The 15,555-nt window shown below is 31.9% G+C and overlaps 1 protein-coding gene across 2 annotated transcripts in view; it reads right to left on the reverse strand.

Moving 5' to 3' along the window:
• The window catches only part of Evi5 (Ecotropic viral integration site 5), a 94,367-nt gene that overhangs the window by 70,493 nt on the left and 8,319 nt on the right, over positions 1–15,555 (reverse strand). Inside the window, exon 1 of one of the 2 annotated variants that reach the window (XM_064064512.1) lies at positions 14,180–14,208. The exons of the other annotated variant lie outside the window; for it this stretch is intronic. Within the exon in view, the coding sequence (XP_063920582.1) occupies positions 14,180–14,193 (14 nt within the window). The 5' untranslated portion in view covers positions 14,194–14,208. Of the gene's footprint in view, positions 1–14,179; positions 14,209–15,555 lie in introns of those variants that run through there. 2 annotated transcript variants of the gene reach the window in all.

The following is a 15,555-nucleotide window of genomic DNA, read 5'->3' on the forward strand; positions in this document are numbered from 1 at the left end:
TGGACGAATGTGTTCTTGTAAGTTTTCATTGTGAATCGGTCTATTGATATAAATGCGATTCTTCAAACAGTTCCACAATAAAAAAGTCAACCGATGTCAAATCCGGTGACCTGGCAGGCCACTCAATAGTAGTCCTTCGGCCTATGCATCTGCCAGTAAAAATTTCACTTAAGTACTGTCGCACTTGACGTCCAAAATGGGGTGGAGCACCGTCTTGTTGACACCAAATAGTTTATACTGGTAACTCAGGATTTTCGTAATTAGGAAACAAGCAAGGCACTATACGTTTCAGCAAGAGCCTTAATTTCCCCTCAGAATTTAAATTTCCATTAATAAAAAAAGGACCAATTACATGGTAATCATTAATCAATAATACCACACCAAACATTCAGTTTTTCTGGACGCTGTATGTGAATTTGCTCCATCCAGTATGGATTTGTGTCAGACCAGTACCTGCAGTTGTGTCTGTTCACATGACCATTTAAACAAAACGTAAATTGGTCAGAAAACAAAACCCTGCTGATAAAATTTCCCTCTTGTTGTGTTTTGTTCATAATAATTTCGGTAAATTCAACTTCAAACAACAACTATGTCATCTTCCTTTTTTTATTTATTCTTATTTAAAATAATTTATTTTGGTATTTCAAACAGAAAGAAAGTATTATTGTGCTATATCAATGAATTCATAAAAAAGTTCAATTCAAAATGTTTTAAGTAACGTCATTTCCTTGCTGGTGCGAAAATTGAACGAATTTTGGTTAGCATTCTTTACTTTGCAAGGAAGGTGGATCTTATAGAGAAATAAAATTAGTCGCTAAAATGAGAAGAGGGAGGGTGGGCGGGGCTAGTACTTGCGATGATAAGACTGAACAATATTAAGAGTAAGAACTGGAATGAAATGGGGGGGGGGGCATTGCTTGCTTATAAAAGACTCTCCAGGAAAAAATTAAACTTAGCCCCCACCCACCCTTTTTCTCATTTATTTTTCTTCTAAAATAAGAAATAAATCTTATGACAAATAATGCAACAAAAAAGTCACGATTAGCGCTTTTTTACAGCCTAATTTCTATCAATTCCCAGTCCCACTTTCCAGAAAAACACATAACTAACCTCGCCCACCCACCCGCCTCCATTTCGGTGATTAATTTTATCTACTCTGAATGAAACAACTAGTAAGATTTTTTTCCAAAAAAGAGGTAATTTAAGTACCCTGGACACAAAACTTCCTATTAATTCACAACATGTCGTGATTAATAGAATATCACGCGATACAGAGGTACAAACATTCTTAATTCAACTATTTCTAATCTTGTAAAACACGCGAGGGTCGCAATTATGCTAAATCGTTTATGCATTGTCACAAAAAAAAAATTGCAAAGGATGTTAAGTCTATAGTGCGAACTGGCCGTGAAGTAGAGACTCATTGCCGATCTTCATTTAGGTATTTTACGTTGTTTAATAATTTGTCAAAACCCGTTAAGAAAGTATGCGTTACGTTGTACATTTTTATGTGGGACATCTCTATATCGACACAAACAACATACAACAGACATACAGAAATGAGACGCCTATTAATTCGTAATGTAGGGGTCATGCAACGTGGAGAAAGCATGAAAGTAGCCATTCGCCGGATGGACCTCATTATTACTTTCCTAACTCACGATCGGGAATTAAAATGAGGTGATTGTTAACGGCATGTAAATGAGCATGTTATATTGCATCGTGTGTAAGTGAAAATTGATTAACAAAGTTTTATGATGTATGTATATTAATTTTGACACATATAATATACTGTAACACTGTATCGATTTAATCATTTTCGTATATTATAGTGTACCTCAGAGCTTCTGATAGCTCGCTTTTTATGCCTTTCATGTTTTCTCAACTTTTCATGACCCCTAATGTACGAAAACATAGGTTTCCTGTTTCCTTCAGTCTGGACTGATTTTTGTCAAATTTTATACTATTTTAGGAATATTATGTAGATGGCAGAATGCGAACTGAAATTCTCCGAAATCGTTCCCACCAATAATGCGATGGCCTAAAAACGTTTGCATAGTAATTAATTACTAACCAAATTTTATAAAATAACACTCCTGCACTTGTATCTCATGAATCCGTATTGATTGTTTGTAGAGATCCAGATTTAGAAAAAAAAAAGTAAATTATTTTTATATTTTACAATTTAACTTTGAAACTCCAAAGCGAATGCTGTGAAATATTGTAAACATTTTTAAGGTTATCATAAGTATGGTAAATCAAAACGTATTCGTTTACCCCCCAAATTTATGACATCATCTCAAAACTCTACCTAACATGTGCAAAATATTATGAGTCTATACTTGTTGCTGTATAGGGTGAATGAAAAAAAAAAGATGAATGGACAATTTATTTTAATTACCAAAAAGCAAGACCGCTGACCCCAGTTTCCCAAAACTTTGGGTATTGCTATTATACTAACATTACTCTGCACCTATCTAAATTGATAAGCATATCCCTGCTAAAATTTTGATGACGTCATCACCAAATTTTTTAATGGAAAAATTCACTTGAAACACACGCATAGCATGCTACTGACCTTTATTTAAACAAACACTACACACATATCTTAATTTTAAATTACAGATGTTCATAAAAAATAAAATTAACAAAATCAAATGTTATAATTTTTCGGAAAAGCTCGGTCTATTGTACTTCTAAAGTCAAAATTTTCGGGGGATTCGTATATTATGAGCTATACAGAAACGTGGGTTTAGCCACAATTTAATGTGGTATTTTTATTTGTTGCGAATCCACTTGTCGCAAAGTTTTGTCGGCTAATTTAGTTTAAAGATACATCTCGTAACTTCAAACTTACCACGGCAGGCGCGAAATTAATAAATATCATAATAATAACAAGTTTTAAACAAGCTGTACTCCGATGTCAGTTCTGGAGATACAATTTCAGTTTCAGTTTCCCAACGACACTAATGGATCTAACTACCTTAAATGTTGCACTGCATAAACACAATACAGTCAATAAACTACCTTAACAGAACTATTGTCGGTGCAAAGAGTTTGTTTACTTTACTTAACAATATCCGGCAACAAACATATTCATAACATACTGAAAGGGGCAAACAAAAGAAAACAATTATGACTACACGTATTACAGTATTTACAAAACAAGTATGAGAACATATAATACATTGTAACCACATCTTAATTTTTACAATAATTTTTAGTATACGTAAATACCGGTAGTCTACATTTTATTTTTAGTTATAAGTAGCATAAAAAGTTGACTTAAAAAATTCCGGTTTACCTTATTCCGAGTTAGGTTTCATTAAAAATAGAGGAAACAGAAACCCCTCCCTTGCCATTTAACGACAAATTATTAACTTACTGCTATACCATAAAATACGACTTGTGCCCCGTTCCTTTATTCCTGTACTGTTTAAGAACAAGTTTCCACAACCGTACAGTAGAAATAACATCTTATAAATTCATTATGAAAGCTTCAACCCAGATATGAATTGGGTGGAACAAGGGTTAAACATGACACGTTTGATATTTATATCTTATATGTCGTTACCACGGGACGTGAGGGTCGATATTACTTGTGCAATTAGCACGATTAATTAATTAAGAGCAATAACGGGAGACAGTCGTCAAATGGAGAAACTCGTAAGTTTTGCTGTAGAAGATAGCTCTAATTAAGTCGCACTTACTTAACCAACTTTCAAATGCTTGTGTTTACCATTGCACTCACTCCATTTCGCGTTGCACTTTCTCGTGTTAGCCAGAAAAATGTACTTTTAAGTGAATTAAAACCCCCAACCGTATAGAATGGAAAATATTTGATGAGACGTCTAACGCTTCATCGTTCACCCGTATGTGACCCGAATACGCAAGATCCAAGATTTTTTTCTTCGCTAAAATATACCACGATTTGAAAATTGCAAGAGCTCATGTAAAAAACAACGTCCGTTCCATGTACCCTCAGCAATAAACTCTTGCGCCCGGCGTAAATAGCTGGGAATTCGTTTGGAGTACTCAGACCTTCGTGATATTTTACAACTGAATCGAGAAGTAATATCTGCATTAAATTTCAATTTCCAACATTATGGTGGGTATTAAAACGACTTCCTTTCCTCTGCCCTATTTTGTTCGCTAGGTCTTTAGAGGTACCATTTATTAATTTGGAATTATGACGAAACAATAAAATGTATGATGCTTATTTGATATGGAGTAAGTAGGGCAACAGAAATAAGCGATTGGAAAGACACGGTGTTAGTGTAGAAACCTATTAAAATGGACTAACAGAGCAAGACAGAGTTAATTGCCAGCAATTCGTAATTAGTGCGATCCCGGTTATAGTCTAAAAGGGTAATTGACTACCAACTAACCACAGAATTAAATTACGCAAAATTTGGCTCAAGCAATGCAGCAGATATTCTAGAAGTTCAATCAATACCTGAACAGACACCCTTCCTGTATGATCAATTTCCAGAATAGCAAAAAACGCTTCACTGTATTTTAATTAATTTCTATTTAACTGAAACAATCCTATTTGGCGTGGCAAAAACGTAGGTTGAAGATAAAAATCGCTAACACAATAAAAATTCCTGGAAAAGAATAAACACCACCGTTTGTTATCCCACTTAATTAAATTAAACGCCAACTACCACAGTTTTTAACAACAGATTGTTTTAACCGATTAAATAGCAGTCTAATTTCCCTAAGAACATAAGAGTGCTGGAATATGAAACTTGAGTCGGTTAGTAGTGCTTGGAAAAGCAAATCCCAAAAGCGATGTACACCATCTTCCAAGATAACTTTACAGCAGGAGTGACTGTAATGCTGTAATGTTGTTACTAATTTATTATCTAATTTACTACAATTAACTACCTCTAGTTTACATATTTCATGGAGAATCCTATTACACTAACCAAACATTAAGTTTAATGTAGGTCAGTTGGCGTTTTGCGAGGCTTTACTCCGTTGCCTTTTCCAGGCATTTCAAGAAGATCAAGCCTCATTTATTTTCGAGATTTGCCATTTGCTCCATTTTTTATCCCAAGTTAACAACCTGCAACGTGCCATAATCTATTCCCAGGAGTTTAACCCCGGCAGAAATTATTAATGAGGTGTAACGCCATTCAATCACAGAAAGAATTTGAACATTGCAAATTTACTTTGCGCGTCAACTTCTATGATAATATCCTTGAACTGAATCGCACAGATTTTGTTTAACTTCCACTTAATTGTTACCTTTTCACGTTCCAAACAAGTTTAACCTTGGCTCGAGAACAATTACCGTAATTTTCTCATAGTTCATTTATTTTTTATTCAATAGGTAATGTTCTTCAACTTAAGCGGATTAGTATCGTAACGTACATATAAAGAAGCTTTATTATACGTCTACAAACTGAAAATTGTCGATAGAACTCTTCTTTAATCACTAGCAGATATAATCAATAGTCAAACATTCTAAAAGTACAGATCGATTTTTCTAGATATTTTGACTGACTGATAATAATACGCTCACCTGTACAGGTTGTCAATATTTATTTATTATATTGTGTAACAAATCAGGCTTGTATCAAGCAGGGTCGGATTTATTAGCCATGGGCACCAATAGGACCTCCATTCGGGTATAATCTGTGAAGCGAAAATTCAATGAATTCTAAAAGTGCAAGCCGTAGATTTGAAAACTGTCGAAAAACAGTATTCAATGGACAATTTCGCGTGGTAAAGACCTTTACAAACATTGAGAAGGACATGCAATATAGCATTTTTTTTTCAAATAGGAAATTCGACATTTATAATTAAATTATAAAGAACCTATCCCAGAAAACTTATGATACAATTTCGAAACTAACAAAACATGGACATGCTGTTTAGAACTGAGTAGTTGCCATTACTTCATAAACTAATTTGTAACTATAAACCTACTGTAATTTAAATTACTATAAGTAGTTATAAACAAAGTCTATCTTTCTGATCTATAATAGGGGTACTTGTAATTTACCTATTCTCCTGTAAATACGTCATTGTTGGACAATTAAACAGATATTATTATTGTTAAAGTTATTACAACATTAATACTAATTTATGTACTGCGAATTTAAAATTTTAAATATACAACTCAATGTTAGTAAGACGTATTAAAGTTTTACATAATGTAGTTAAAGTCATGGAAATTTTTATATGTAGTTTGCAGTTCATTCTCCCACTAACCATCACCTAAAATTATATTGAACAGTACACATGATATAAATAAACTAATTTTTGTTTAAATATTTGGAAAGCTTGTGGATCGTGGACCGTATGAATTTTCAAATTCAATTAAACATTAAAAAATAATTGTTTAAAATTATTGTAACGGTAATGTTTGTGTTATCTCCATATACAGGGTGAGTCCTGGATATCTCATTAATTATTAGAAAAAAAAAAAATGTCAATGATCAATGTACGCTTCTTTGAGGATATATCAAAATTATTTTCAACTACGACTTTTGATTTTAAGGCGTTGCACACAGTTTTTTCCAAAGAGATACCTTATAATATTTTTACATATTCCGATTGACCGTCTCTTAGGCTTCATAACTACACTTTAGTTTTGAAATTCTGGTGTGACTTTGCCACGTTATTCCAATTTTGTTAAAATATGTGCTACAATATTTTGTAGAGACATATGTACATAATAATACGCGCTTTATTATTTATAAAAAAATATTTTAGTTTTTTAAATAGAACACCATGTATTTTATTGCTGTTTTCTGTTGTTTCTTTTTTATTAGTTATTTTTATATTTAAAGTTGAGAATTATGGCCATTTTCTATTTTTTTTTTTTTTTGAAAGACACGTCGACATATTGAAAAAATAGAACAAAAAATAGAGTAAGAAGCAGTAATAAATACAGACATAATAATAAATAAAAACACTGTGTATATTAAAATTTGATGTAACTGTTACCACAACAAAGTGCATCCACTGTTTGTTTCTATGTATATTGCAACACAGATCTGGAAAATACTCCTGTGATTTTTCTAGGAAAAAAAAAATCAAGAAAATTACAAAAATAGACTTTGGTTATAAAGCTTAAGAAGAGGAAGAAGCTAATGAGCCTATATGTAAAAATATATTGAATTTTCTATTTAAAGAAAAAAACGTGTGTTATATTTCAAAAACAATGCACTCTGTACAGTCGAACATAATTTTAGTGTATGCTACTCAAAGAACCTTATAAAGTTAATGTTTACCCTTTTTTTTTCGATTCATACTAATTAAAAACAACCTTAAACATTGTTAAACTAATTAATAAAGTGTTATTGTTAGAAGACAAAATTTTACACTTCCCTGTTTCCCTGTTTATTTGTTTTTCTTAACTATAGCTTTAAGCATTTGTTTTTCCAATTCGATCATTAAATCGCCGTTTTCAATTTAAAACAATGCTCTCTTAAATCATTGTTTTGTGGATTCGTATTCCTGGCTTCACAATGTGGTATAAATCAAATTTGATAAATAATTGACACTTGTCCCCGTGAAACGATTTTCTTGTTATTTCTGCGTGCTTTTTGCAACCAAGTAAGATTTTTACCTGTTTTCTTACTTCGCTTAGGTACTAAAAAAATTTGTTTCGAATTTGTAAATCAATATCTTAGTCAAGGTAAGTAGAGCACAGAAAAAAATAATTTTGTGGGGAAAGGAATTCAGGCTCAAAACTTTTTTGTAATTTGGTTATCTGAAAAAAATAACTAAATTTATTTTGATGATTTTTTTAAATTTCTTCCATAGAAAAAAATTACATAAAAAAAACTCGTTTTATAAGGTCACTGTCACACTCGTTTGTTATAAAAATTCGGCAAGCGGCACAGCACATTTTACAAACTTGAACTCGTGGGATTATAATGTACCTTATAAAACATGTGCTATTAAGTAATAAGAATAAGTCATCATAACTAAGAAAATAAGCTACAAATATATAGTTAATTATTGTTCCTTCTTCAAAATAACCCTGAACTATGTAACTTGTATAACTGGAAAACCTTAAAATTTTATACTCACCGAGTTCAAAGCTATTCTTATAATTTAAGAATATTAGGAGTATTATTTTACATCTATTAACAGCAAAAATAATAGAATACTGTTCCAAAAAACTGTAGTAGTATTAATTTATTATTACTAAGTTTTCAGGTGTGTAAACTTAGCAGATTAGTCAATGAGGAAATATTGTTATCAAATCGTAACACGTCACTAAAAGGAAAACCCAGGAAAACTAATTTCACAAAAGCGATTTTCCACCACCAGAAATACTCAAAAGTACTGTTTTTCGAATGATTATTTTTTAATTATTCAGTAGACAAAAGAAAACAAATGCAAAACATTATAATCAATGATCATCAAAGAAAATGGTCGAAGTTTATGTCGACAGAACTTCCCTCGCGCCTGAAATACAAGCCCAGCAAATGGCGCTTCTTTGAAAAATTATAAAATTCAATTTTGCCATTTTTGTTTTGTGATAACCTTTGTAAACTAAAAGTATAAATAATACCCTCACAGCCCCTGCGCCGTGGGGGCGCAAATTCCAAGAGGACGCCGCACAAGTAAGCGCAATGTAAAATATATTTAAAGCAGATAACCAACAGGATAAAATGTCCTCTCCGCCGTAATAACAAGCTTAAGTTCAAGTGTTTATGTTTATACATCGAAAGGGTGTCACGTAGAAACTAGTTTGATTTGAGTGAGCTTGTTTCCTCAAAGCGAATTCGTATATCACAAGCATACAAGTATATTTAAATCATTTTAAAACAGAATTCTTTGAAATGACATCATCAAATTGTTGCTGGGGATGATTAAGCAAATTTTGGTTGACGTTTTACGATCTACATAATATTCCTAACATATGTACATACAAAATTTTACAACAGTCAGTCCAGTGGTTTTGGAGATCTGTCTAGTAAAAGTCGATACGACGATACAAACGACAGACAAACGACAGACAAACAAACAGACGGAAACGAGACACCACGTTTTCGTACTTTTGGAGTCATGAAACGTCGAGAAAACGTGAAAGTGACAAGTCGCCCGATGGACTCAATTACTACTTAGCTTACGCTCAGGAATTAATACATAAAATATCGCTTTACATTAATATTTACAATTTCAAATAACTCGAAGCCGACCAACATACAAAAGAAATTTAAATTACGTATAAAATGTAAATGTAGCTTGTGTTTGTACAACTGACATTCAATGTTTTCCTTAATGCTAAGAAAACAGGCGCCTCCGTTTCACAGAAAAAACTACTGTTTTCCACAGAAAGTCCATACAATTATTTGACCATAATTTATAAAATCATAATAAAGTAAAACAGGTTCCTGACAACACTTTCAGTCGTTAGAAACGTGCTAATTTAAATAGGAGAAATGGTGACCTTGTTACATTTTCATTCTATAACAAAAAAATTAATAAACAAACAAACATTTTATCAAATAGAAAAAACGAAACTATAAAAACCATTTCACGCGACATCTGATGTTAAAATAACATTATTTCCAAAATGTCTGTTACCTAAAGGTGTTAATTTAAGGATTTAGACTCAGAATAACTGTTGTCTACGTATTCGATAGTAAAATAAAAATAACAATCTGTAGTCATGTGTGAATAGTTAAGTATTCCGACATAAAAAGAATAGAAGATAAACTAAAAATGTTTCATCCTGTGTAAATAAAACAGTGTTATTAAACATGATATTAACTGTACAATTTAAATGAAATAGATCTGTAATAAATTACACTATGATCTGAGATTCTTATGCAAACATGTCGCTAAATATAAAAATTTTAATTTAAAATTATATGCAGCTAAGGTATGTGCTGAATCCTATCTTCCTTAATTGCCGACGTTCGGCAAATTAATTACGCAACTCTCACTCGAACGTAACTAGGCCACAGATTAACGTGAAAGTAATTATAAAATGCGGCAGCACTGTCAGAACATTCTTCTTGAGTAAATCTGAACTTTAGTGCTGTTCATTCATCACACTTAAAATCATGAAAACTCTATACTAACTTAAGTTAATTCAATACATTTAAGTTTTTTTCAGTTTTTACAGATATGCTAAGTAACGATGTCTCATCAAAAAAAAATTAATCAAACTGACAATACAAACATTAACAGACGATTTGTAGTGTCAGTGAAAAAACATCAATTGTAACCGCTTCTGTTACTCTTAACGATGATTTTCGAGAAAAAAATACTTTGTCGCCACACCCTGAAGATAATACAATATTATTAACTACTCCCCAAATTAATAACAAAAAATGTGTAATAGTTCACTGCACTCTCGATGAAATAAATATTTAATGAGACATGTCAATGTTGGAAAAATCGTCGGATTTCTCATAAAAGTTGATGTAGCTAAATGGAAAAATATAATAATAAACTTCCCACATCTACTTGCAGAATAAATTAAATTCTGCCAGAACGAATATTACATAGTGAAATGGCTAGGATAAAATAATTCAAGAAAATGTTCATTTATTGGCATCGGTCAGCTTTTCATCAAGAAATTGAATCAGATCAATTATAATAACGAGAAAATATGCATTCTTGGTTATCGCGCGACAACTAATCAGGTCATCAGATCACAAAAATTGGATAAGTAATTTATTCATTAGATATCCCACTCAGATTCGGTAAAAGTATGTTGTTACTTCTCTAAATTATCGCTACTACCAAAGTAAGTGCAAAATTTTATCAGCTAAATAAGTCGTTTAAGTAGTTAAACGTAGTTATTGTAGCTTATATAAATTTTAATCAAAAGTAAAATCATCGTGTTTCATGTGTTATCATTATTTAACACTTTGTTATCGTTTCCTCATTTTTAACAAAACATGTAGGGTAATAATAATTATACAAATATTACATCACAATATGTACATCAGTAATTAATCTTACAAAATATAGTCACTTATACACTTTCAACAAAAATACCTCATCGTATCTATAAGCGTGCAATGTCTTTTAGGAACCTAATTAAATTAAACTCTGCTTTACTTAGGACCACCTCGGATTGATCTAAAAATAGAGAACAATTACTTAAGTCACGACAGTATCAAACGAAACGCATCTAATATTCATTCAGGACTGAATATAATTTTCCCGCAATTTTCCACGCTCACGGATTTAATTGTTTTCTCATTATTTTGGCTTTTCCTTTCGGTATCATTCACTTGGAACCATTTACATGTGGAATGAATCACAAAAATTATAAATAAATTTAAACATTTGATGACGAAGTTAATAATCGGTTGTACTCATTTAGACTGTGTTTTATTATTACAATGTAAAATTTTCTACCAAGTTATAAAAAATTGGTAGAAGGTTAGTCCTTCTTTGAAAGATTATAAAATCTGATTTTGCTAAAATCGTATTTTTTAGAGATTCTTGTAAAGCTTATGAATTCATTAATGTATCATACTTTAACCAGTAATAACCCGTACTCGCCACTGCCTTTGATTCGAACGCAATATGTTACAAAAACACACTGTGCTGATTTGTTTATAATGGTGTGCATTTTTTTCCACTGCAAAATGTTTCGATCAACATTTCAGCAAGCGCACGTATGTCAGTTCTGGTACGTGCGGTACACGTGCCATACTAATAATGAAAAAATCGTGTATAGTTATTTAGACTAAACTTCCCACGCCCCCGAAGTACACTCGAGCAAATACAGCTTCTTCGGAAAATAAAAACAATTATTTTCCCATCGCTACTACTTAAATAAGGATATGTGTGGACTGTTAAAGTACAGGTAAAAAAGCATGGTCCTTAGTAGCTCAAATAACACCCCCTCAAACCCTGTGCCACGCCTATATTTGAAGCAGATAACCAACCAGAAAAAATGTATTATCACTAGATGCTTAACTTCTATTGTTTATGTTTATACATCGACAGAATACGATGATTAAGCATGTAGCAAACTACTTCCTCAAAGCAGAATAGGCAACTAAAATTATTAATTAAGTTACAATGTAGGAAAACATTATGAATATTATTTTGGGTAAGTAGCTGTTATTATAATTTTTATTTTATTATTACTAATTATAGGCGGGTGCAACATTACTATATACTCAATTTTTTGGAAAAATGACGTGAATCATTTGTGATGGTTAAAAAAAGATGACCCATGAGTCAATCGAATCGGCAACCTTCGCGTCAGTAATTCTATATACATTTTTATGGCACGGCCACAGAGTTCACCACAGTGAGTGCTCTTATACTGGTATAAAATACGATGATTCAATTTGAATTTTTTACGAAAATTTGGATGTCCAGAGTTACAATCAAGGTAAACCACAAGGCTAAGAGTGCGTTATTATATAAAAATTTAAATGGCGTTAATTGAAAAAAAATAAGGGTCCGTCATCAAATTGTTGGTGGGGACTCGATCCAATAGTTTTAGAGATTATCTCTTTAATAAACATCGACACAGACGACAGACGGAAACGCTAGACCGAACGAAACACGGAAGTCCAAATGACAGATATGACAGATGTGTCAGATGACAACAATATTTGATGGTTCTCTGACACCTACATTCTCGAAAAAAAGACAATTACGGTTTTTTAACGCTCGTTGTGTATATTTTTTTATTTAATGTATCTATATTATTTTGTTTTCAAAAAACTTCAAAGTTTTATTAAGCTTCAGATTTTAATAATTTTTAATAAAAATGGCAAACAATTATTTCGGTACATGAGACAACAAATTTAATAAATTGTTACACTATAAGCACTGCATTTATTTTAGTTTTTTTGAGGTCAAGTTATTACTCGGACTTTTGCAAATTTTTAATGAAAATTTTAGTTTTTGACTAATTTTGTAGTCCTTATAAACTTTAATACAGAGCAGTTCTCAGATTAATGACTCTAAAATACCGGATGACTATTAATAATAATTGAAACAATTCTTTGGCAATTCTGGATTATTGGCATCAATATTAGCATCGAATTCACAGTTGTCAATTTGACATAACCGTCCTTAAAAAACCAATGAGAAGATGGCAGCTACTGAATCGGTACCAAAAATTTAAATTATACATCCGGTATGCCATCATAAAATGTTAATCTGTTGCCAACCTGATAAAAAAAAATCACAAACATTAATAGTCACTGAGTATATTCAATTTGTAAAGAATGTTATTAATACAAAAAATTATATTTGAGTAAATAAAGTAAGATTAAACGTTAATTTTCAATTCATCAAGAATTAAAAAAAAAATCGCAAATAATGTATGAAAATGAGTGGAATCTACTCGTTAACCACGGTAAATGTAAACATGTACTTACTACTAATTAATTACGTACAGGTATGAATTGCTGAACTTACAAAAAATTACAACCATCTGGACAACATTATTCAAGACGATTACAATACTGAGATCTACACCAAATGTGGCCATATGGAATGAGGATTACGATTGTATCACGCAAAGTCGGAAGTCAACAGTGTACAACTGGCATAACATACTACGCATCAAAAATATTATTATTTCTTAAGCACATGTTTGTCAGAAAAAGACGAGCAAAAAAAAATTGAGTTATAATTTTTTATGCTCCATTTTCTTCTGGGATTTTTTTATTTCTTTTCTTTCATAATCTTAATTATACACGAAAAGCAGTGTTCTCGTGCCTGCATCGCTTTATTACTCCCTTAGGTGATCATTTTGTACTCATTACGCTTTAATTCAAGTAACTTTCTTTTTAGATTTATTCTAGTTGTATTGCTTGACTGCAATCTGATGAATAGAACAAGACACAAGTAGCATTTACGTCATCTCCTTGACACTAAACGGATTCATATTCATCGAAAAATAAAACTATGATGTATTAAAAATTATAATCCATAATTGCTCTGAATACATCTATCGAAGTAAAAACACAAACTCTTTTAAAGAAAATAGAAAATTGGTACTAATATTAAAAAAGCGTAATAATGTTGTAACCACGAATTTTCGATTATTAGCCACAAAAAAACCTTGCAATAATGATAATCATCAGTCAGACGTCAGAAACATGTGTTTGTTACGTCTACGCATTTTTGGAAACAATGGTTTACTCAATTCCTAAATAAATCTCGCGTGCTGGAAATATTAACTAAAGCGATTGTTGAACCATCATTGACTTACCTTGTGACATGCATGACCGGAAACCATCGATTTTACGACAAAATTACAAATTCCTTCCAACAGCACACAAATCAATATATCACTACGACGGCTACACTAACACATTTTCGCGTTTACTTATACACTTTTCCAAAACCAAGAGTGAAAAACTGGTGATCATTAAAAATATTCAACACATACTATGTGGCAATGGTTGTGATCGAATTAGTCACGGATGCCTACAGGTTAACCATTGTTGTAGTGAACGAGGTGTCATGCAACAACCACGCTATTTCGACAAAAACGTAAAGTTGAATTAACACGGACATAAAAAAGGCCACATATCGGATATCACCCTCGAGTAATCTCTGATGAAAATGCATCAGGGGGTGCAGCCATGGATGATGCTGACGAAATTGCTCATCCAACGTGATGTCATCCCAGTAGTTAACGTTAATCAACTAACATCGGCCACGGCTTATTCACTAAAATAACGGAGAGAAATTTGCGTGAAGGTTTTCCTATAGAAATCAAAATGTCATGATGTGGTTCTATTCAAAGTAGGTGTCAGTTTATGAAAACATTTAAATAATTCAGTTAATAATTTAGTTGATTCAATTGATAAATAAAACATTTTCGCAAATTGTGCTATCGAGTTTCTTACTTGAAATAACAAAATCAAGCTCGCAATGTAACTTCGTTTTCGTTTACCTCACACCTACGGTGGCCTAGTCACTGACCTTCTCCTACCTCCTCCACATAACATTGGCACAATGGTTCACGTAAGTGTGTTATTTCTACTCAAAATATAAGGTATGAATGTGTAAATCAAGTATCAGAACGTTCAAGAAAAACTTGTAGTATTTACAAACATTTGGTGTTAACAAACTCTGTAATAATGCATTTTGCAAATGTATCTGCTAAATTAGTCAACCAGAGCGGAACAGTAGGTCATGTTTGTAGTTAATTATATCGATATGATGAGTATGCTGTCGTTGTCATTATTATTATTTATTACCACACTCAATATACCATACGAGAGTGTAAAATTAGTGTAATCCAAATATGGGAAGTCTTTACCCTGGACCCACATTGTATCAATGCTAAATTTAAAAGACCTTTTGCGTTTATTATAAAACTACTAAACTGTTTGATCTTATGGTCGAAGTAACCAAAAGGCATGCCTACGAATTTTTCAAATGAATGAACATTAAGTTTTCAAAAAGACTCGACATTTGAGCTATGTTATAATTCTGAATAACGTTTATTGATGTCACATTGTTGTATCTTACAATGAATAAGAGTATGCATATTCTAGACGATCCAAATAAGAAAAAACTAATATTCAAAGTATCTTGAAAGGTATGAGAAAGTAGTTCTCAAAGTATTTTAGTGGC

The sequence above is a fragment of the Zophobas morio genome, unplaced genomic scaffold (assembly GCF_036711695.1).
Source record: "Zophobas morio isolate AGI-343-1 ecotype UQ-CSIRO unplaced genomic scaffold, CSIRO_AGI_Zmor_V1 ptg000024l, whole genome shotgun sequence".
Taxonomy (NCBI): domain Eukaryota; kingdom Metazoa; phylum Arthropoda; class Insecta; order Coleoptera; family Tenebrionidae; genus Zophobas; species Zophobas morio.